The 23,480-nt window shown below is 43.0% G+C and overlaps 1 protein-coding gene and 2 long non-coding RNA genes across 3 annotated transcripts; 2 read left to right on the top strand and 1 right to left on the bottom strand.

Annotated features, from left to right (window-relative positions):
• The first annotated feature begins 826 nt into the window (after positions 1–826).
• On the top strand, positions 827–2,804 carry LOC139407893 (uncharacterized). Its single transcript, XR_011634136.1, has 4 exons — positions 827–878; positions 1,297–1,371; positions 2,299–2,403; positions 2,725–2,804. It is a non-coding gene; the product is annotated as an uncharacterized lncRNA (long non-coding RNA).
• Positions 2,805–6,280: 3,476 nt separating this feature from the next.
• On the top strand, positions 6,281–18,984 carry LOC139408075 (adhesion G-protein coupled receptor G2-like). The gene is made up of 13 exons (XM_071151891.1): positions 6,281–6,368; positions 7,116–7,272; positions 7,985–8,141; positions 10,057–10,191; positions 10,455–10,565; positions 11,007–11,046; positions 11,579–11,679; positions 12,611–12,732; positions 14,370–14,638; positions 14,939–15,029; positions 15,798–15,930; positions 18,317–18,467; positions 18,644–18,984. Exons 1-13 carry the CDS (start codon positions 6,281–6,283, stop codon positions 18,829–18,831), a joined length of 1,743 nt encoding a protein of 580 aa, XP_071007992.1. The 3' UTR covers positions 18,832–18,984.
• A 410-nt stretch (positions 18,985–19,394) lies between these two features.
• Positions 19,395–23,319, bottom strand: LOC139407419 (uncharacterized). Its single transcript, XR_011634098.1, has 2 exons — positions 22,470–23,319; positions 19,395–22,389 (listed from the first exon to the last, which is right to left on the bottom strand). It is a non-coding gene; the product is annotated as an uncharacterized lncRNA (long non-coding RNA).
• Positions 23,320–23,480: the final 161 nt, after the last annotated feature.

Here is a 23,480-nt window from a genome sequence, read left to right as displayed (position 1 = left end):
GTCTGCCTTATGAATGGACAGGGGGCGGCTTATCAAGGATCTGGTCTGCCTTATGAATGGACAGGGGGGGGGGGGCTGATCCTACTCTAGGAGGCTTCATAGACACATGTCCTGGAATAGACTTCAAGCCTAGCTCCTCATTTTTTAAATGTAATTTTATTTAACTTTTATTTAACTAGGCAAGTCAGTTAAGAACAAATTCTTATTTACAATGATGGCTTACCGGGGAACAGTGGGGTTAACTGCCTTGTTCAGGGGCAGAACGACAGATTTTTACCTTGTCAGCTCGGGGATTCGATCCAGCAACATTTCGGTAACTGGCCCATAACCACTAGACTACCTGCCGATCACATTAATATGCTTATTCATGTAAAAACCAACAGCAGAATTATGACGCTGGTACAGGTTTGTCCTGCTTTACCAAATGATGCAGTTTACAATACACTGTATAACTCATTATTTGATCAGACATCAAATACGTCCCAAAATGGTATCCCTGTATAGTGCACTACATATGACCAGAACCCTATGAGCTCTGGTTGAAAGTAGTGCTCTATAAAGGGAACAGGGGGCTATTTGGGATGCCTCCATAGTCTTCTCCATGTTTTTTTTTTGTTGTATCCTTTGCATAATGACCGACAAAACAAAGAAGTGCCTGTTGGCTTGTGCACTGACCACTGTCCACAGAGTTTTGCAAGGGAAATGTGACCCTCCGGCTTGGCATGCAAACTCACGGCTACGTTTAGATGTACATTTCCACGTGGGCATCATCGTTGAGGATCAGTCAGAGAACATAGTTTTCATTCTTTGACGGTTCAGCAGAACGCGTGCCGCTGTTTTCCGTGACCGTGGCTATAGGTGTTAACACCAAGAAACGGGTGAGGCTCCTATTACTTTGATGAGTATATCTGTTATCTACATCTGACTGTATATCTGAATTCAGCATAACGTGGCATCATGGGGCAGCATTGTTTGTAACATGCTATATTTTGTGGGGGGATGAATTATTGTGCCACAAAAAAATGCAAACATGGTAATATTTAGTGTCCATTACCAAATGTAATCATTTTTAGTGAATAACAATTGAGGGTAAAAAGTTCAGAACTCTGAAAATCACTGAAAGGTGTTGATGGGAACGTCTAGACAACGGCCCACAGTAACGTCCAGTCAATGTGCACGAGATGAATGCTAATGTATAATAACTGCTCACTTTTAAATGTTGTACTGAACTACGAATTAGATTTTTGCCTCTGAACACTTGAGTGTTACCACATCCAATGTTTTTTTTTTTTGTAGCCGACACAAACACCATGGAGTTGAAGAGTTGGGTGGCTTTGGCCTCCCTGGTCAGTCTTCTCTGGAGTCCTACTTGTGAGTAGAAGACTAACTTAGAAAACTAACTAAGGAAACTAACTTCGCTTACTCACCATAAATGTACTGTAGGTGTCATATGTATTCCTATCAGGGTTGGGGTCAGTTCAAATTAAAGTCACTCAATCCAAGAAGTGATTTGAATTTAACATTTTAAAACTAAATTCAATTCGAATTGACCCCAAACCTGATTACTGTATTACAATATCAAAGATATCGCTTGGCCTTCCTTTCAATGGGAAAGCAATCCAACAAGATCATGCATTGTAATTAATACAACGGCTTTGACACAATTAAAAAAGGTTCTATCTAGAACCTATAAAGTCGTTTTACATTTTTTTTCAGGAACCCAAAAGAGTTGTACCTGGCTGGGACCCAAAATCAATCAATCAATCAATCAATCAATCAATCAATCAATGTATTTTATAAAGCCCTTTTTACTTCAGCAGGTGTCACAAAGTGCTTTACAGAAATCCAGTCTAAAACCCCCAAAGAGCAAACAATGCAGATGTAGAAGCACGGTGGCTAGGAAAAACTCCCTAGAAAGGCAGGAACCTAGGAAGAAACCTAGAGAGGAACCAGGCTATGTGGGGTGGCCAGTCCTCTTCTGGCTGTGCCAGATTGTTCTTCAAGATAGATGACCAACAGGATCAAATTATAATAACCACCCAGTGGTTGTAGAGTGTGAAACAGGTCATCACCACAGGAGTAAATGTCAGTTGGCTTTTCATAGACAAACATGGTTTGGAGACAGGAGAGGGAGGGAGAGAAAGAGATTGCTTTGTAAACATGTTTCCCATGCCAATAAAGCCCATTGAATTGATTTGAGATAGAGTTCTCCACAATGTCCTCCTATGGGGAACCCTTTTGGAATTATTATTTTTTTGTGTATTTGTGTTTCTGTGTCTTAAGTTTTCTTATTTACAGGCGCAGGACAAAATGGACCATCATGTGACATGCATTGTCTGAATAAGGACAAAAATATTTTGATAGTTGACGCTGGCTTCACAGGTACCCTGAAACAATGTTGTGGTGAGTTTCATCACAGCTTGCGATTTATGAGATATATTTAGATTGATAGGAGCCAGGAAGGATTTACAATGATACTGAAAACCGTATGTGAAATATGGAAAAACTTCCGTTTGGTCGAACCGCAGTGGCGGGCAAGCCTGGTCGTTCCAGATGTATTTGTTGTATAGCCAATTTCTATTACCCTGTTCGGAATTAACCGATTAGACGATGCTCAACTTCGGGTGTCCAGCCAATCCATAGACGTCCGATGTTGTGTCCCAAGCCTAGTATTAACCATAGACTAGCTTTTACCAAACTATCATCTCCCTTCTTCACCAATAGGAAATGCATCTAAAACCATCGCAGACATATTTCAAACGACGTGCAGTGTTTCATTCAACACTCCTGGTATTCGCTTTCAGGGTGAGTATGACTCCACGTGCCATGTACAACAGTTTTGCATACTGCTTATTACAAACCAACATATTTACATCTCGTGTGTCTAAAATTACCTTTTCACTTTTTTGTTTACTTGGGTTGTTAGAAGACGGCAAGGATGTGGAATTTTCTGTGCGGGAAGTAAATAAATCTCATCTCCTGTACACGTCAAAGAAGTACGTGAATGGGTTGTTTGTGTGTGTGATGGTTGGACGGAATTGCAGCGAGACACTGGACTCACTCAGGGCAAACATTACAGGTTGAAGATGCAGTCTTTCCCTATTCATGATGCAAATGTTTTGTAACACAGGGAACATCACCTTATTCTTCTTCTTCTTCTTGTCAAAATTAATAACAAGTGCATTTTGTTACAGCTTACAATAAGAAATGGCCTTCCATCGAGTCTACGACAAGTACGTTTTTTATTTTGTTTTTCCATTGAGATCTTCCTGTCTATGTTCAGCATGTCCATGTGTGCATATGGAAAGAGAGCGGAATGCCTTTCAATCCAAGCCGTGTTATCGTTCACTATACAACCGGCAAAAAAAAAAAAAAGGCTTTATCCCTGAAGTTCGCGGAGAACGCGTTCACTGTAAACCAACGCACGTGTTGGTTCAACAGTGATTTTCCTTTAAAAATCTGTTAAAGCGCACCATGCTATAACGCGGAGAACGCGTTCACTGTAAACAAACGCACGTGTTGGTTCAACAGTAATTTACCTTTAAAAATCTGTTCAAGCGCACCATGCTATAACGCTGCTTGCATTGAATCCCTTATTTTCCATCCACAGCCATCTGCAGTGTCTCCTGTTTCAGCACCTCTGAACATTGCAGGACATCCGCATATGATGAAGGAGTCTGCAAAAGTAAGAACCCGCTGTATGTCCTTAACCTGCCGTGATTATGTAATTGTTGAGTAATTATGAGATGCAGGGGGCTCCCGTGGTCTCAATGAGACTCCCCGCTAAAATAAAGATAACAAAAAATATACACTGAACAAAATATACAAACACAACATGTAAAGTGTTGGTCCCATGTTTCATGAGCTGAAATAAATTAATCACAGAAATGTTCCATGTGCACAAAAAAACATTTGTCTCACTTGTAATGGATGCAAGCCTTGACTGGAAGCCAGTGGAGTGTGTGGAGGAGCGGGGTGACCAGTAGCGGTCCATTGGTAAAATCAGTGAGGAAGCCAAGCCAAGCCATATTACAGCCTATGCTGTGGTAATTGCGTTGTTTACTCTATAACCCATTGGTTCATACGCCATCGTGATATCCAATAAGGCCTGTGACAACAAAAAAAGACAGTCACACAGTGGTGGAATAAATTCAACTACACATACAATTGTTTCATTACGAAACCAGCAGCATACCACCCTGCATACCACTGCTGGCTTGCTTCTGAAGCTAAGCAGGGTTGGTTCTGGTCAGTTCCTGGATGGGAGACCAGATGCTGCTGGAAGTGGTGTTGGAGGGCCAGTAGGAGGCACTCTTTCCTCTGGTCTAAAATAAATATCCTAATGCCCCAGACACTGCCCTGTGTAGGGTGCTGTCTTTCGGATGGGATGTTAAACGGGTGTCCTGGCTCTCTGAGGTCATTAAAGATCCCATAGCACTTATCGTAAGAGTAGGGGTGTTAACCCCGGTGTCCTGGCTAAATTCCCAATCTGGCCCTCAAACCATCACGGTCACCTAATAATCCCCAGTTTACAATTGGCTCATTCATCCCCCTCCTCTCCCCTGTAACTATTTCCCAGGTCGTTGCTGCAAATGAGAACATGTTCTCAGTCAATTTACCTGGTAAAATAACAGATAAATCAAAAACCTGGCCAGCCACATCTGACCGGTGAAGTCCACAAGGCAAATATTGCATACAAATAGTTATCATCTGCAGCATGTTCAAGCCAGTTAATGTTTCTGACAGTTCACTAAACAACTACTGATTTAGAACCACAAAGACAACAGGAGCGCTGCCTCCACTATTTCAACTTAAACGTCATCAACTCAACAAGGTTATTATATGCTTAGTTTAAAAATACCAGAAGGAAACTGCTATTCATGTGTAAATACATGATTCTGACATGTGAAACACTGTAACATCTGAAAAACTTGGGTGTATTTGGAAAGAAAACACCTGGGAGACGATGAGGAAATTATCAGAAGATAGATAGGAGTTACAGTGGCCATGTTCTGTTATAATCTCTACCCGGCACAGCCAGAAGAGCCATGTTGACTCTCAGGGCTAGTGATCAATAACGGTAGGTCACAGGCAGACAAATAAGATATCGTCATGATGTATGGAGTCCCGGCTTTCGGTGTTTGTTAAATGTAAATTTTGCCATCTTGAAATGAGGTCATCGGCTCGGCCTGTCCTTATCAATTCGTATGCCCGTAAATGGTAGCAAGTCACACCAAATGATTTTAAAGCACCGATCGATTGTCAAGATACTTAGCTTTCTGCAGACACCCTGATTTTGCCGACAGGGGCTACCATTCTCATAGCAGACTGAATTGAATAAAACAAATCTAATAGGGTGCCCAAATATGGAGACAAAACATTTAAGAGTTAATACACTGAAAACAAACTTAAAGATACCAAAAAGCGATTTAGTCTAATCAATGTGGCTAAATATCATGTGGCTGTCTGTGTGCTCCTGAATCAAAACATGTTGACTCACCCTACTCCAATACCATCCTCTCTTTCATGTTGGCAAAATGGTCTATGGCTCTGTCATACAGTACTATTTTGGTTTTTGTTGTCTACCTTGCAAAAATGCTTACTTAGCCTGACTTCCTTGCATGGGGAACAATGAACCAGCTAAGTTAGCTAGCTAGTTCGTTAACATGAGTCTACTAGGCTACATATTGAACTTGCAATCATCTTAGGCTAGTGGCATAATATATTAATCTATGGTTAGATCAGAATCTCTGTCATAATCATTGGCCTGTAAAGAGAATTATGTCAAAACCACAAGCCCAAATCCCCATCTCCATCTCCATCCATGGTTTAGGACAGGGACAATTTAACAAGATAGATATTGCAGGACATCAACACAAGCAGACCACAAACAGACCCGGTTTTTCTTAAAAGGACGTTTTGCAAAAGAAGTGATTTGATTGGTCTGAAGCCAAATCCAAACCTGGAGGGGTGTGTGTGTGTGTGGGTGGGGGGGACAACATTATCTTATATATTTATTTTATCAAGTGAGGCCAAATGCTTGCTGGCATCAATCAATCAAATGCTACAGCGGCAACAAGCTAAACTCTTTTGGTCCAGACAGCATCCGATACATCGGCTACACATACTGAAACAGTATCGCTCTGATGATTTCTCCGGTGAGATTCAGCCACTCGCGAATTTGACGAAAAAATGATTAAAACGCAAAGAGAGAGAGATGTAAGATGAATTATTTTATTGGTCAAAAATATTTGAGGAAGCCTGGCTTCCCATGGTATCCATGGATACACGCACAGAGGATGACATGGGAGAACACCAGGCCATCTGCAGCGTTCTGGATTCATTGCAAAGGGGGTTTGATGGCACAGGCATGGGAGCCCAGCCAACAGCGAGTTGCAGTTGTCCAGACGGGAGATGACAAGTGCTTGGATTGGGACCTATTCACTACTCACTGTACTGTAATTCAAACGCAGCAGCGTGCTCTTGGTGGAAGGTGTTGGTTTATAAATGGTCCGTCTCTGCAGAGCTGTGGTGAAGTAGTAACACTCCCTGGCACAGGTCACATATATAAGACTCCCAAACTGGAGGCCAGGGTTCAATCCCTTCCCACTTGCTCTCCTTCTCCCCCTCTCGATTTCCTTTCTGTCTAAATAAAGTGAGAACCATTCAGAAATATATATTAAAGAGAAATGCTGTGTTTGTTTTTTATTTTTTACATATCTTCTTAGACTCCAAAAACCAAGATAAGTTCCTCATCAACGTAACAGCACCAGGAAGCTTGTGTGTCAACTGTAATGAACCATTCAGAAATATATATTAAAGAGAAATGCTGTGTTTGTTTTTTTTTACATATCTTCTTAGACCCCAAAAACCAAGATAAGTTCCTCATCAACGTAACAGCACCAGGAAGCTTGTGTGTCAACTGTAATGAACCATTCAGAAATATATATTAAAGAGAAATGCTGTGTTTGTTTTTTTTTACATATCTTCTTAGACGCCAAAAACCAAGATAAGTTCCTCATCAACGTAGCTTGTGTGTCAACTGTAATAAACCATTCAGAAATATATATTAAAGAGAAATGCTGTGTTTGTTTTTTTTTTACATATCTTCTTAGACGCCAAAAACCAAGATAAGTTCCTCATCAACGTAACAGCACCAGGAAGCTTGTGTGTCAACTGTAATGAACCATTCAAAGACCCTGTGGGAAAGTTGCCTCCTCCAGCGATCTTTGACACGGGAAGTGGAGTTCACATCGATGGTGAAAAGGCTTCGTAAGAATTACTCAATCATATTTATTATTATTATTATTATTATGTCATTCATAGGGCCAGTTTCCTGGACAAAGATGACACCTAGTCCAGGACTATAAAACATGTTCAATGGAGATTATCCATTGAAAGTGGTTTCTAGGTCCAAGATTAGGTTTAATCGCTGGTCGGGAATCCACCCCTATAAAGTGTAATTTTTTAGAGTACATATAACAGTATCCAAACAAGCACTTGCTGTCACACCAGGCTTGGAAATGTACTTATTAGGGCAACAACAAAAAAATCCCCTCGCAAGAACAGCTGCCCTGTGAACTAACACAAAGAAACATTGTAAATAACTGACGCTTCAATCACCTCTAGATTGAATTGCATGAAGGGCGTGTATCGCGGTGTCACTAAGTCTCTTGTTAAACTAAAGTTCCTCCTCACGGAAAATGTTAAAGACCGTGGATGTGTGAACTGTTCTAATATGTAGACTGTTTTAAAGGGATCTTCAAATCCCAGCCTGGAGGTCTGGAGCCTGCTGGTTTTCTGTTCTACCTGATAAGTAATTGCACCCATCTGGTGTCCCAGGTCTAAAACAGTCTCTGATTCAGATGGGAAGAATGAAAAATCAGCAGTGGAACTAGCTTCAAGGACCAAATTTGAATATCCCTGCTATATTCTATAGATGTGTGACTGTCCTAATATGGGCGCTGTACTCCTCTCCACACAGGAAGGCCATGAAAGATATTGCCTCTCTGGTCAATATGATGAATGAGTCCTCAGCTTCTGTGTCAATGGGCTCGGTCACTGGGGTCGTAGTGAAGCCCAAAGAGAAGACCGACATCGAGGAAGTCTCCTTTGGGTACTCTTCCAACTCCGACATTAAGGTGGGTGGATTTCCTGTATTTCCGTATGAATGGATGGACAAAAAATATATAAAATGCTTTAATGTCCCATTTGTTTTGCAACATTAGGTATTAGTCACATTTTAAAAGTTGGGCAGAGGTCAGACTTTCATATCTGAGACTGAGATTTGAGGTCTGACAGGTGTGGTCAACTAGGGTATGGTTGTAGCTGGGTATGGTTGTAGGTGTATGGTTGTAGCTGGGTATGGTTGTAGGTGCATGGTTGTAGGTGTATGGTTGTAGCTGGGTATGGTTGTAGGTGTATGGTTGTAGCTGGATATGGTTGTAGGTGTATGATTGTAGGTGTATGGTTGTAGCTGGGTATGGTTGTAGGTGTATGGTTGTAGGTGTATGGTTGTAGCTGGGGTATGGTTGTAGGTGTATGGTTGTAGCTGGGTATGGTTGTAGGTGTATGGTTGTAGGTGTATGGTTGTAGGTGTATGGTTGTAGGTGTATGGTTGTAGGTGGGTATGGTTGTAGGTGGGTATGGTTGTAGGTGGGTATGGTTGTAGGTGGGTATGGTTGTAGGTGTATGGCTGTAGGTGTATGGCTGTAGGTGTATGGCTGTAGGTGTATGGCTGTAGCTGGGTATGGTTGTAGGTGTATGGTTGTAGGTGTATGGCTGTAGGTGTATGGCTGTAGCTGGGTATGGTTGTAGGTGTATGGTTGTAGCTGGGTATGGTTTTAGTTGTATGGCTGTAGCTGGGTATGGTTGTAGTTGTATGGTTGTAGCTGGGTATGGCTGTAGCTGGGTATGGTTGTAGTTGGGTATGGCTGTAGCTGGGTATGGTTGTTGTTGTACGGCTGTAGCTGGGTATGGTTGTAGCTGGGTACGGTTGTAGCTGGGCACGGTTGTAGCTGGGCATGGTTGTAGCTGGGTATGGTTGTAGTTGTATGGCTGTAGCTGGGTATGGTTGTAGTTGTATGGCTGTAGCTGGGTATGGTTGTAGCTGGGTATGGCTGTAGTTATATGGCTGTAGCTGGGTATGGCTGTAGCTGGGTATGGTTGTAGCTGGGTATGGTTATAGCTGGGTATGGCTGTAGTTATATGGCTGTAGCTGGGTATGGTTATAGCTGGGTATGGCTGTAGTTATATGGCTGTAGCTGGGTATGGTTATAGCTGGGTATGGCTGTAGTTGTATGGTTGTAGCTGGGTATGGTTGTAGCTGGGTATGATTATAGCTGGGTATGGTTATAGCTGGGTATGGCTGTAGCTGGGTATGGCTGTAGCTGGGTATGGTTGTAGCTGGGTATGGCTGTAGTTATATGGCTGTAGCTGGGTATGGTTGTAGCTGGGTATGGCTGTAGTTATATGGCTGTAGCTGGGTATGGCTGTAGCTGGGTATGGTTGTAGCTGGGTATGGCTGTAGTTATATGGCTGTAGCTGGGTATGGTTATAGCTGGGTATGGCTGTAGCTGGGTATGGCTGTAGCTGGGTATGGCTGTAGCTGGGTATGGTTGTAGCTGGGTATGGCTGTAGTATCAGTATTACATAGTATTAAGCCCAAACATAGTGAGGTCCACAGGAGGTTGGTGGCACCTTAATTGGGGATAGCTGGAGCAGAATCAGGGGTATGGTATCAAATCCATCAAATCCATGATTTCCATGTGGTTGATGCCATTCCATTTGCTCCTTCCCAGTCATTGTTTTAATGAGCCGTCCTCCGCTCAACAACCTCTTGTGGTCCAGATAAACTAACCTGTGTCGAAGGGTTGCAAAAATATTGAAACTTTCCCCAAATTAGCTTTCAAATTAACTTTCTTCCAGAAAACGCGGTTGGAAATCTGGAATCCTCCAAGCTATTGATTTCTGGAAAATCTAGACATTTTTGGTAATGTTAGCAGATTTGTACAATCCTCTGTGTGTCTGACTTTGTTCTCGTTTGTTGTTGTTCAGATTGTTGAAGATCGGAAGTCTCTGGATGGCTTCTCTAGGTCTGTATCCGTCACAAAGGAAGCATTTGAAAAGGCCTACAACTTAAGCAATGGCAGTGCATTTGCCGGTGTTTTCCGATTCCCCAACATGTCCAAGGTATGTCTAAGACCAATGGTCCTTTCACTGAATTAACAAAATCAAACGACAGTTGGTATGGTGCCACTAGGGTCGCAGAATTCTGGTCCCAATTTTCCCAGAAATCCCTGGATTCCGGATCCCCTACATACTCTGTCCACTTTCCTGGAGGTTTCCAACTGGCATTTCTTGGAAAACCAGAGCATTTTGGGAAGGTTATTGGAATTTTGAAATCCTAGGGTTGCTATGGTTGTCATGGTTATCATGCGCTCTCTTTCTTCCAGGATGTAAACAACAGCACAGTTCTGCATAACGAAGTGGTAGCGATCGAGATGGGCTGTATCATTAACAATTTAACCGACAAGATACATCTTAATTTTCTAAACGTCCATAAGGTAAATGATGATGCGCTTTACTAATGCCTGTTAATAAGGTACAAGTGTGTGGGATGTAATGTATACATTGGCCCCTAAGAAGGAAAAGTAGCTTTGAAAATGTCCCATAGATGTACTGTAGGCTGAGGAACATGACACACAGACTGATCGAAAGGTTTAGTTCATACCTCTTAGTGTAGTAGCTGAGGGGTTGGACTGACAGTCTTGACAGAATCACCAAGTACATTTATATGTTGCAGGAATTTGAACCTGGTGAAATGGGCACTGCCACAATAAATAGAATATACAGGCAAAATAAGTCAGACTTCACACAGGAACCTGGGTTGAATCCGAGTTGGGCTAAACCCCCCAAATTTGCTGCATTTAGTGTGAAACACGTCTTCTAAATACTCAACGAGTACATCAGCTCAACCCATAATCCACCACTTTGTTTTCCACTAGGGGGGAGCCATTCCATCGTGCCAGTCATGGAACGGTGAAGGTATTTAGTTGCCATTACCTTTCCTAACTGATTTGCATACTATAAAAAGGTAAGGTTTGGAATGACACACTTCCATTAAGTAAGCATAGCGAGTAGCTAGTAGACTGTAGTAAGCATAGCGAGTAGCTAGTAGACTGTAGTAAGCATAGCGAGTAGCTAGTAGACTGTAGTAAGCATAGCGAGTAGCTAGTAGACTGTAGTAAGCATAGCGAGTAGCTAGTAGACTGTAGTAAGCATAGCGAGTAGCTAGTAGACTGTAGTAAGCATAGCGAGTAGCTAGTAGACTGTAGTAAGCATAGCGAGTAGCTAGTAGACTGTAGTAAGCATAGCGAGTAGCTAGTAGACTGTAGTAAGCACTATGCAAGGGCGCACCTTAGTATGCTTTAAAAAGACCAGGAAGTCACACTTACTGTATTTGTGTGAATAAATGGATTACAGGACGACGCCACTGTTCAGGAGGTATACCGGCTCTCAGGCAGTGTTCAGGTACTTAGTGTGTAGTATCCGATTCTCACCCTTTTCCCCTTCATAGGAAGTCAACCCAACTGGACAGACTATGGCTGTTTGACCATTGTGATAGGGGACAACATAACCTGCAGGTGTACACACCTGACTTTCTTTGCTGTGCTAATGGTAAGGTTCCCTCGTTCTCTTATAGGGTGGCAAAATTCAGGTAACGTTCCCAAAATTCCCAGGTTTTCTACAAATCCCGGTTGGTAATTCCCTCCTTATCTTAAAACTGGGATTTCTAGAAAACCTTGGAATTTTGGGAAAGTTACCAGAATTTTCCAACCCGGTTCTTTTACCATTTACTGTATTGTTGGGAATTTCACTGTTAGTCTGTATTGTTGGGAAGGGCCGTAAATCAGCATTTCACTGTTAGTCTGTATTGTGGGAAGGGCCATAAATCAGCATTTCACTGTTAGTCTGTATTGTTGGGAAGGGCCATAAATCAGAATTTCACTGTTAGTCTGTATTGTGGGAAGGGCCATAAATCAGCATTTCACTGTTAGTCTGTATTGTGGGAAGGGCCATAAATCAGCATTTCACTGTTAGTCTGTATTGTTGGGAAGGGCCGTAAATCAGCATTTCACTGTTAGTCTGTATTGTTGGGAAGGGCCATAAATCAGCATTTCACTGTTAGTCTGTATTGTTGGGAAGGGCCATAAATCAGCATTTCACTGTTAGTCTGTATTGTTGGGAAGGGCCATAAATCAGCATTTCACTGTTAGTCTGTATTGTTGGAAGGGCCGTAAATCAGCATTTCACTGTTAGTCTCTATTGTTGGGAAGGGCCATGAATCAGCATTTCACTGTTAGTCTGTATTGTTGGAAGGGCCGTAAATCAGCATTTCACTGTTATTCTACACCTCTTGTTTACCAAGCATGTGATAAATAACTGGATTGGATTAGATTTAATAATGTTGCACATTTAATAATGTTGCACATGCTCCAGATTGTTGCTTATTTCATTTAAATTCTAAGCAGATCTATTTGAAATAGTAAAACAATAAAGATTTCTAATACATGAATCTGTTCATCACTAACCTGTGCTTTTTTTCCAGTCCCCTCCGAACCAGACTCTCTCAGACGGTGATGTGAACTCTCTCACCTACATCACCTATGTGGGGTGTGGCGTGTCCATGTTCTTCCTGGGCGTGGTTCTCTTCATGCACTTTCTGATAAAGTAGGTAGCTCCGCCCACTGTCATTATGGCACTGGTCACTACTTCCTGATAAAGTAGGTAGCTCCGCCCACTGCCATTATGGCACTGGTCACTACTCCCTGATAAAGTAGGTAGCTCCGCCCACTGCCATTATGGCACTGGTCACTACTTCCTGATAAAGTAGGTAGCTCCGCCCACTGTCATTATGGCACTGGTCACTACTTCCTGCTAAGGTAGGTAGCTCCGCCCACTGTCATTACGGTACTGGTCACTACTTCCTGCTAAGGTAGGTAGCTCTGCCCACTGTCATTATGGTACTGGTCACTACTTCCTGCTAAGGTAGGTAGCTCCGCCCACTGTCATTACGGTACTGGTCACTACTTCCTGATAAAGTAGGTAGCTCCGCCCACTGTCATTATGGCACTGGTCACTACTTCCTGCTAAGGTAGGTAGCTCCGCCCACTGCCATTATGGCGCTGGTCACTACTTCCTGATAAAGTAGGTAGCTCCGCCCACTTCCATTATGGCACTGGTCACTACTTCCTGATAAAGTAGGTAGCTCCGCCCACTGCCATTATGGCACTGGTCACTACTTCCTGCTAAGGTAGGTAGCTCCACCCACTGTCATTATGGTACTGGTCACTACTTCCTGCTAAGGTAGGTAGCTCCACCCACTGTCATTACGGTACTGGTCACTACTTCCTGCTAAGGTAGGTAGCTCTGCCCACTGTCATTACGGTACTGGTCACTACTTCCTGCTAAGGTAGGTAGCTCTGCCCACTACTTCCTGCTAAGGTAGGTAGCTCCACCCACTGTCATTATGGTACTGGTCACTACTTCCTGCTAAGGTAGGTAGCTCTGCCCATTGTCATTATGGTACTGGTCACTACTTCCTGCTAAGGTAGGTAGCTCTGCCCACTGTCATTACGGTACTGGTCACTACTTCCTGCTAAGGTAGGTAGCTCTGCCCACTGTCATTACGGTACTGGTCACTACTTCCTGCTAAGGTAGGTAGCTCTGCCCACTACTTCCTGCTAAGGTAGGTAGCTCTGCCCATTGTCATTATGGTACTGGTCACTACTTCCTGCTAAGGTAGGTAGCTCTGCCCACTGTCATTACGGTACTGGTCACTACTTCCTGCTAAGGTAGGTAGCTCTGCCCACTGTCATTACGGTACTGGTCACTACTTCCTGCTAAGGTAGGTAGCTCCGCCCACTGTCATTACGGTACTGGTCACTACTTCCTGCTAAGGTAGGTAGCTCTGCCCACTGTCATTATGGTACTGGTCACTACTTCCTGCTAAGGTAGGTAGCTCCACCCACTGTCATTACGGTACTGGTCACTACTTCCTGCTAAGGTAGGTAGCTCTGCCCACTGTCATTATGGTACTGGTCACTACTTCCTGCTAAGGTAGGTAGCTCCGCCCACTGTCATTACGGTACTGGTCACTACTTCCTGCTAAGGTAGGTAGCTCCGCCCACTGTCATTACGGTACTGGTCAACAAAGCTGTATCTGAAAACATACTAGCTGTCAAATCCTTGCTTTCCTCTGTAATGTTTTATGATTATAGTCAATTACGACTCAGGCCACCTAGTGGGTGTCCCTTGACCTACTAACCCCTTGAACTTTGACCTCTAACCTGTATATGACCTTCCAGGAAGGCGAAGTCAAGCAACACCACCCAGATCCTGATCCAGCTGTTTCTGTCCATGTTCATGCTCAACATCACCTTCCTGACCAACGGGTGGGTGGCCAGTCTGCAGAGCCCACTGGGCTGCCAGGTGATGGCTGCGGCCATGCATTACTCTATGCTGGCCACCTTCACCTGGTTTGCCGTGGAGGCCTTTCACCTCTGTCAGCAGCTCTACAAGTCAGGCTCCCTCCCTATACCGCGCTACATCATGAAAGTGTGTATCGCCGGGTGGGGTGAGTGATACCGATACTCAGGTTACGATAGCTACTGTAGGTTTTGAACGAGATAAAGTTAGGGTTGTACTCTAGGTAGGGCCGGTTTCGGGATGTTAGGTATTATGATGTAGGGATAGTGTAGTGACTTTGGGGGAGGGAGGGAGGGGGGGGGGCGCTCTGGATGGATTTGAAGCCTTGAACCTGTGCCTGAGAGTCCAACTGAGTCAATTGAGAGTCGGTATTTTTTGTTGACAAATGGTTAAAGAATTTAATAACCTACTTACCTTTTTTTTGTTTGATCCATGTCCTCTGCCTTAGTGCTGCCCGGCACGGTAGTGATCATCCTCGTCAGTCTGGGTAAATACGGAAAACAGACCATCTACACTGACGGAGGGAAGGAGGTGTACATGTGGGTCTCACTTATGTAATACTTGATTAACATTTGTCTTTTCAGAGGAAAATAACTTGTAGAGTCTCAGACTCAATCCAGGCTTAACTCTGTGCTTATTATTGCACTGTGAAGGTCCTGGATCCTAGACATAATAAACATCAGCCACACTACATATACCCTAACTGTATAGCAACTACACTACATATGCCCTAACGCTATAGCAACTACACTACACATACCCTAACTCTATAGCAACTACACTACATATACTCTAACTCTATAGCAACTACACTACATATACCCTAACTCTATAGCAACTACACTACATATACCCTAACTCTATAGCAACTACACCACATATACCCTAACTCTATAGCAACTACACTACATATACCCTAACTCTATAGCAACTACACTACATATACCCTAACTCTATAGCAACTACACCACATATACCCTAACTCTATAGCAACTACACCACATATACCCTAACTCTATAGCAACTACACTACATATACCCTAACTTTATAGCAACTACACTACATATACCCTAACTCTATAGCAACTACACTACATATACCCTAACTCTATAGCAACTACACCACATATACCCAAACTCTATAGCAACTACACTACATATACCCTAACTCTATACCAACTACACTACATAGTGATGTAACTCTCCTCCATCTCTACACCAACTACACTACATAGTGATGTAACTCTCCTCCATCTCTACACCAACTACATAGTGATGTAACTCTCCTCCATCTCTATACCAACTAGGTGCTGGATCCTGGACATTGACGTGCACTACATAGTGAACATTGGCTACTACGCGCTGGTCTTCCTCTTCACTTTCACCACCTTCATCGTGGTTCTGAGCTGGCTGGTCCACCTTAAGAGCACCAAGAACAAGGTTGTTATAGTTACCAATGTAAAGACATTAACATCCCATGTTAACATCCCTTTGCATAAAGGCGGAATAATTCTAAACCTAAGGGACCGGCGATCGAGCAAAAAAAGGATTGGGAAATATATGGTAGCAACACAGAAAGTTTACCATTAATAATATACTGTCGGCCATCTAGCTGACGCTTTAAGTGCCTTATTTATGTGTGTAGACATTTTCTGTATGGATGTCTCCAACCTAGGTAGAGGAAAATAAACAGAGTGAATTTCAGCTAACTTCTCAGGAAACACATAACATAACTGTCATTCTATTCATGGAAAAGTTTTTATATATAAATATATATATATATATATATATACACACAGTATATCTACAGCCACTTTATTCATTGATTTCCTGCCTGCTGTTATATTATCAACGCTCATCATGTAGCATCTTTAGCTATCTTAGCAACGGCGATGGCCACAATAATTTGTCATTTAAAAAAAATATTTGGCATGTGAATACAATGTTGTCCTAAGTAACCACAAATACATCAGCAGACGATACTTCTAAACTCAGCAACAACAAAAAAAGAAATGTCCTCTCACTGTCAACTGCTTTTATTTTCAGCAAACTTAAACATGTGTAAATATTTGTATGAACATAACAACATTCAACAACTGAGACATAAACTGAGCAAGTTCCACAGACACGTGACTAACAGAGATGGAATAATGTGTCTCTGAACAAAGGGGGGTGTCAAAATCAAAAGTAACAGTCAGTATCTGGTGTGGCCACCAGCTGCATTAAGTACTGCAGTGCATCTCCTCCTCATGGACTGCACCAGATTTGCCAGTTCTTGCTGTGAGATGTTACCCCACTCTTCCACCAAGGCACCTGCAAGTTCCTGGACATTTCTGGGGGGAATGGCCCTAGCCCTCACCCTCCGATCCAACAGGTCCCAGACGTGCTCAATGGGATTGAGATCCGGGCTCTTCGCTGGCCATGGCAGAACACTGACATTCCTGTCTTGCAGGAAATCACGCACAGAATGAGCAGTATGGCTGGTGGCATTGTCATGCTGGAGGGTCATGTCAAGCTGAGGGAGAAGGATGTCTTCCCTGTCTTTCCTGCTGTGATGTACTGCCCCAGACCATGACAGACCCTCCACCTCCAAATTGATCCCACTCCAGAGTACAGGCCTCGGTGTACAGGCCTCACCCCTGCGACTTGTCAGTGAAGAGCACTTTTTGCCAGTCCTGTCTGGTCCAGCGACGGTGGGTTTGTGCTCACAGGCAACGTTGTTGCTGGTGATGTCTGGTGAGGACATCAGTCCAGCCTCTCTCAGCCTACTGCGGACAGTCTGAGCACTGATGGAGGGATTGTGCATTCCTGGTGTAACTCTGGCAGTTGTTGTTGACATGTACCGATCCTGTGCAGGTGTTGTTACACGTGGTCTGCCACTGCGAGGACGATCAGCTGTCCGTCCTGTAGTGCTGTCTTAGGCGTCTCACAGTACGGACATTGCAATTTAGGCAGTCCTCATGCCTCCTTTCAGCGTGCCTAAGGCACGTTCACGCAGATGAGCAGGGAGCCTGGGCATCTCTTTTGGTGTTTTACAGTCAGTAGAAAGGCCTCTTTAGTGTCCTAAGTTTTCATAACTGTGACCATAATTGCCTACTGTCTTTTTTTTTTTTTACCCCTTTTTCTCCCCAATTTCGTGGTATCCAATTGTTGTAGTAGCTACTATCTTGTCTCATCGCTACAACTCCCGTACAGGCTCGGGAGAGACGAAGGTTGAATGTCATGCGTCCTCCGATACACAACCCAACCAGCCGCACTGCTTCTTAACACAGCTCGCATCCAACCCGGAAGCCAGCCGCACCAATGTGTCGGAGGCTACACCGTGCACCTGGCAACCTTGGTTAGCGCGCACTACGCAGGAGTCACTGGTGCGCAATGAGACAAGGACATCCCTACCGACCAAGCCCTCCCTAACCCGGACGACGCTAGGCCAATTGTGCGTCGCCCCACGGACCTCCAGGTCGCGGCCGGTTACGACAGAGCCTGGGCGCGAACCCAGGGACTCTGATGGCACAGCGCTACCCGGGAGGCCCGTCTGTTAGTGTCTTAACGACCGTTCCACAGGTGCATGTTCATTAATTGTTTATGGTTCATTGAACAAGCATGGGAAACAGTATTTAAACCCTTTACAATGAAGATCTGTGAAGTAATTTAGATTTTTATGAATTCTCTTTGAAAGACAGTGTTTAGTTCTATTTGATGTCAACAGACAGAGTAAACCCCAGCTAAAACAGCTGACAAATTGTTCAATTTTTGGTTTAAGGACTCTATGACATCAGGTTCTATATCTATAGTCAGTAACCTTGTGATCATAACCCTGGACCAGGCCCAGCAGCAGGGGACAGGCACCAAGGACATAGTGACTGTGATGGGGCTGTGCTGTCTGCTGGGAATCACCTGGAGTTTTGCCTTCTTCGCCAACGGGGTCCTCAAGGTTCCCTCCTTCTACATCTTCACCATCCTCAACTCGTTCCAAGGTAGGTTAATAAGACAGAAATGAGATCAACTAATATTACAATTTATAAACCGATCCAAAAAAAACAAAAAAAAGGTATGCTTGAGATATATGGATTGTAATATCGTTCATCTTTTACATATGGACACACGCACTATTGGTATGAGTAGTAACCAGTCTCCCACCGTCTCTCCCTAGGTTTCTTTCTGTTCCTCTACTACTACAACACCAGTAGAATAATTGGGGAGACCACCAAGGACAACAGTACCAGTAGCAAAAGCTCCACAATGTCCGTCACAGTCACCACCTTGGAGAACCCTTACTTTGACCCAGGCCAACACCGCCCTGGAGAACCCTTACCAATCAAAACTAATCCCCAATCCTAGACAGTGGAGGCTGGTGAGAGGAGGACGGATCATAATAATGTCCAGAATGGAGAAAATATGTGTTTTGATACCATAAAAAAATATATATATTTGTTCCAGCTGTAAATATGAGTCCGTACTCTGATGTAAAGTACCACCAGCTGACACCGGAAGTCCGAGAGAAATTATACTCTTTAACAGAATTATAGTTCTCAGAGTAAAACAATCTCTGAGCGTATGGACATTTTGCAGCTTTTAACTTGTATTGTAGAATAGACCAAGGTGACTGTACCCCACATGTCCTGGTAATCCATAGATTTTTACTGACTTTTCCCCCAGAATTTGGTAAATATTTATATATTTAAAAAAAAAAAAATTTTTTAAAAAGAGATGAATCAGAATTTTTTTGCTTTCTTAAATCTAAATAAATCTGTGAACTATGATTATTACATGGAGCTTAAATAAAATGAAATGTATGCGTTTGCATTTAGTATGTGTGTGTGTGTCATATGTACAGTTGAATTTAATTTAACATGATTTATTCAACTTAATAATGAACAGCATCAGAAAAAACACTAAAGTTGTCACATTGATATAGCTTTATTCTCGTGTGTGTGTATATATATATCATACTAAAAATAAACACAAGTAAAAAAAAATAATAATCCAACAAAGAAACTGTACAAAAACATTTAAATTACAGAAGTCTACTGTCCAAAAAAGGCACTAAATTCTGAAATGGGCAAAATAGTAATTCAGAAGATAACTATTGGAGATAGATTGATACAACACCATTCAGTCTTATTTTGAAAGAGCTATATTGAAGGTTTTATTTACTGGGAGACAGGAGACATGGAGGAAAGTGTAGCTATGTCTGAACCTTTACCCTGCCCTTCAGGGGCAGACTGGGAAAATAAATCAGCCCTGGCATTTCTAACACACTGGCCCATTTTTTTAAATTTTCTTTCATTGAAGCACCCTCAGTGGCATATTTTTTTTGTTGTTGTTGCCTGATGCCTCCCATTATGAGCCAAATAACAATCATTCTCCACAATGACTCCCAATTTAGTCAGGCCCGCTGGGCTAAAGATGGACCAACTTATCTGGCATTGGCCTGAATTGGTTCGAAACACCCAGCCGATCACATAAAGTAGTAATTTGTTTTTTACCTGAATACTGCTAGAATGTTCTAGCATACAGGACCTGTACCACAGCACCCCTTCAGGTCAGGAGGTGCTACTACAGGAAAGTACATAACAGGACAATTCACCTGCAATAGAGGTGGGCTATACTTTCACACAATACACTATCTTGTCATCTCAAATCACACACATGGAAACTGATCTTCATGAGACGGGGATAACAAACAATGGAATAAAAAAAATTGGAGAAATCAAAAGAAAACAAAATCAAGAAACGATTGATTTCACAATAAAAGCATAATGTTCATTTCCAAACATATCATCCTTGTCTTAGTGTTAACACTGTAAGAACATAAAAACAAAATATAAATTACACTTGCATTTTTTTTCTTTACCCCCTCTTTTCTTCAAGGACAAAAAAACCCAGCGCAGAGTTAGGGCTCGAGTCTAGCAGAGCTTCAACTCAGGAGCAGCAGAATTCAATATATATATATATATATATATGTGAAAAGTGTATTTAAATCTGACTGGTGTTACATATATATATAAAACACCAGTCAGATTAAATACGCTTTTCACACTATAGGGCCCGAACCAAACTGTGCTGGCTTAGATATTGGCCTTTAACATGGTCGTTTTCCAGCACGTTCCAAACAACTATGATGGATGCCAAACCTGGCCAGAGCAGTACGTCGCCGCTTAGCTCCGCTTCAATCAGAAACGTGAAAAAGGGTCAACCAGTCTTTTAAAAGCACATATTTAACACTACTAAGAGGCAGCCATCTTAAGAGTAAGTAGTAATAGGTAGAGATAAAATGTTGCCCAAGTTTTCATCTTTAAGAAGTAGTCGCTAAGCCGAGAGGGTTTCGAAAACGTGTTGGCAGGTCGGTAAGACACAGTATTCTCTTTAGAGTGGTTGCTGTAACTCTAAACAACACATCTTCTCTATCATAGACTATATCAATTGTTCTCTCTACGTTACCCATACAGTACCCCCCCCTCACTTACAGGTAGGTAACTGTCAAAATAAAAGGAAATACCTACAAAGTGCCTTAATAGGGCCACCAGAACAGCTTCAATGCACCTTGGCATAGATTCTAGTGTCTGGAACTCTATTGGAGGGATGTGACACCAATTTCTTCCACGAGAAAATTCCATCATTTGGTGTTATGTTGATGGTGGTGGAATAACACCGTCTCAGGCGACGGTCCAGAATCTCACGTAAGTGATCAATTGAGGTTGAGATCTGGTTTACATGGTTTTCGCGCTCATCGAATCAATCAGTGCCCACTCGTACCCTGTGGATGGGGACATTGTCATCCTATGGGGGGGGGGGGGGGCATAGCCATGGTAACAGGCCGCACAGCATTTTTTATACATGACGCTAAGCATGAGATGTTAATTGCTTAATTAATTCAGGAGCCACACCTGTGTGGAAGCACCTGCTTTTGTTTCCCTCATTTAGGTAGTTACTTGAATATCCACCGTCTGAGACCACCGTTAGATCAACTGGCAAACTCAATTCCACAGAGGGCCAATTGTCTTCAGGTTCACTTCTCCTTTGTACGTGATCGATCAATTAAGGTTATTGATTAGTTAGTAACTCCCCTTACCTGGTTGTCTAGGTCTTAATAGATTAGTTAGTAACTCCCCTCACCTGGTTGTCTAGGTCTTAATAGATTAGTTAGTAACTCCCCTCACCTGGTTGTCGAGGTCTTAATAGATTAGTTAGTAACTCTCCTCACCTGGTTGTCTAGGTCTTAATAGATTAGTTAGTAACTCCCCTCACCTGGTTGTCTAGGTCTTAATATATTAGTAACTCCCCTCACCTGGTTGTCTAGGTCTTAATAGGACCCAACCTGAAAGGAAATAACAAAAACCAGTAGACACACGTCCCTCCGGGAATTGAGTTTATAACAGGAGTCAACAGCTTTGTACTGTTGTACATATTTCACACATTGCCTCCAATGGACTTAACGCATCTCATCAATGGACTGATCTTAGTGCTATACGAAGCTTTTAGGAAAGTCACTCGTTGTTAATTACTGTAGCTAATTCACTTTGGATAAACTGAACCCTTAAAGACAAAAAAAAACATTTCCCCCCTTTTGCAGGGCTCTCCGGTCAGTTTGAAAAGCTCAGACAGCACATATTATCCACTGAAATCATGATTAAACTGACCAAGAGTCAGTTTATATACTTTATCTGGGGTGAATTCATTAGTCACACTGTAGCAAAATGTTTTGCAACAGAAACCATTCACTCCAAAACAGTATACAGTTTGCAATTAAAAACTAGTTTCTTTTTTGGACAAATTCAGCTAGGTTCCTCCCCGTTCTGCTCGGTTTCCGTCCGTTTGGTTTCATAGTGAACGGACCCTGTTCTAACATCTCATCTGGTGGCGGATGATACTTCTGACTTTCCCATTTCAGAATGCCTCAGAATGCCTCAGGATGCCTCAGAATACCTCAGAATGCCTCAGAATGCCTCAGAATACCTCAGGATGTCTCAGAATACCTCAGAATGCCTCAGAATGCCTCAGATTGCTTTTTGCCACCTGCACATAATTGTCCGTTAATTTCTGCTGGCCGTTGGATTCAAAACAACACATGGGCAATGGTACCGGAACACATGGGCAATGGTACCAGAACACATGGGCAATGGTACCAGAACAAAAGAAATTATAACGTTAAAAACAATGTCAATGTTTACAAAAAAAAAACCGTTAAGATTCCAGTAGGAATGAAAGCTCTACAGTGCAGGATACATGGAACAGTACAGAACAGTCTAGTCCAAATCAGAACAGTCCAATCCACAAACAGTTCTCAACTGACTGTTCTGTGTGACAGGGTGACAGACTAAATCCATCCATTCATCCCTCTCTCTCTCAGAATTATTAGTAAGAGACCACAGCTGCTCTGCCAATGCATTGCACAAGGAAAGGGGTTCAGGGTAACTCGGTGATGAAGGAGCATGAGAACCATAGAAATAACATAACTTCTATTCTATTCTAGAATCATGTCTCTGATGAGAACCATATATACGCACTGCTACTGCTGCTCCCAGGCAGGGTTGAGGTTAGTGATGCTGGGATCAGGGCTAGTGGCACCATGTTGGGGAAAGGTCTAGAAAACCAGCCTGTGACGAGGACAGGGTAGACTGGGGCTGTGACGAGGACAGGGTAGACTGGGGCTGTGACGAGGACAGGGTAGACTGGGGCTGTGACGAGGACAGGGTAGACTGGGGCTGTGACGAGGACAGGGTAGACTGGGGCTGTGACGAGGACAGGGTAGACTGGGGCTGTGACGAGGACAGGGTAGACTGGGGCTGTGACGAGGACAGGGCAGGGTACACGTCCAGTAACCACCTCCCCAGTCATTGTTCAGTAACCCCCTCCCCTCTTACCCCTCACCTTGTTCAGTCATCCATCCAGTAACACTCTCCCCCTGTTCAGTCATCCACCCAGTAACCCCCTCCCCTTGTTCAGTCAGCCATCCAGTAACACCCTCCCCCTGTTCAGTCATCCAT

Source organism: Oncorhynchus clarkii, chromosome 4, assembly GCF_045791955.1.
Source record: "Oncorhynchus clarkii lewisi isolate Uvic-CL-2024 chromosome 4, UVic_Ocla_1.0, whole genome shotgun sequence".
Classification (NCBI taxonomy): domain Eukaryota; kingdom Metazoa; phylum Chordata; class Actinopteri; order Salmoniformes; family Salmonidae; genus Oncorhynchus; species Oncorhynchus clarkii.
Note: the sequence above shows the minus strand (reverse complement) of the source record. Positions and strands in the feature narration are given on the sequence as shown.

Coding starts and splice junctions, on each gene's coding strand:
- LOC139408075 (XM_071151891.1), top strand. CDS start 6,281: ATGGATACACGCACAGAGGATGACATGGGAGAACACCAGGCCATCTGC. Junction 7,273..7,984: donor ATCGATGGTGAAAAGGCTTC/GTAAGAATTACT, acceptor CTCTCCACACAG/GAAGGCCATGAAAGATATTG. Junction 15,030..15,797: donor GGAGGGAAGGAGGTGTACAT/GTGGGTCTCACT, acceptor TATACCAACTAG/GTGCTGGATCCTGGACATTG.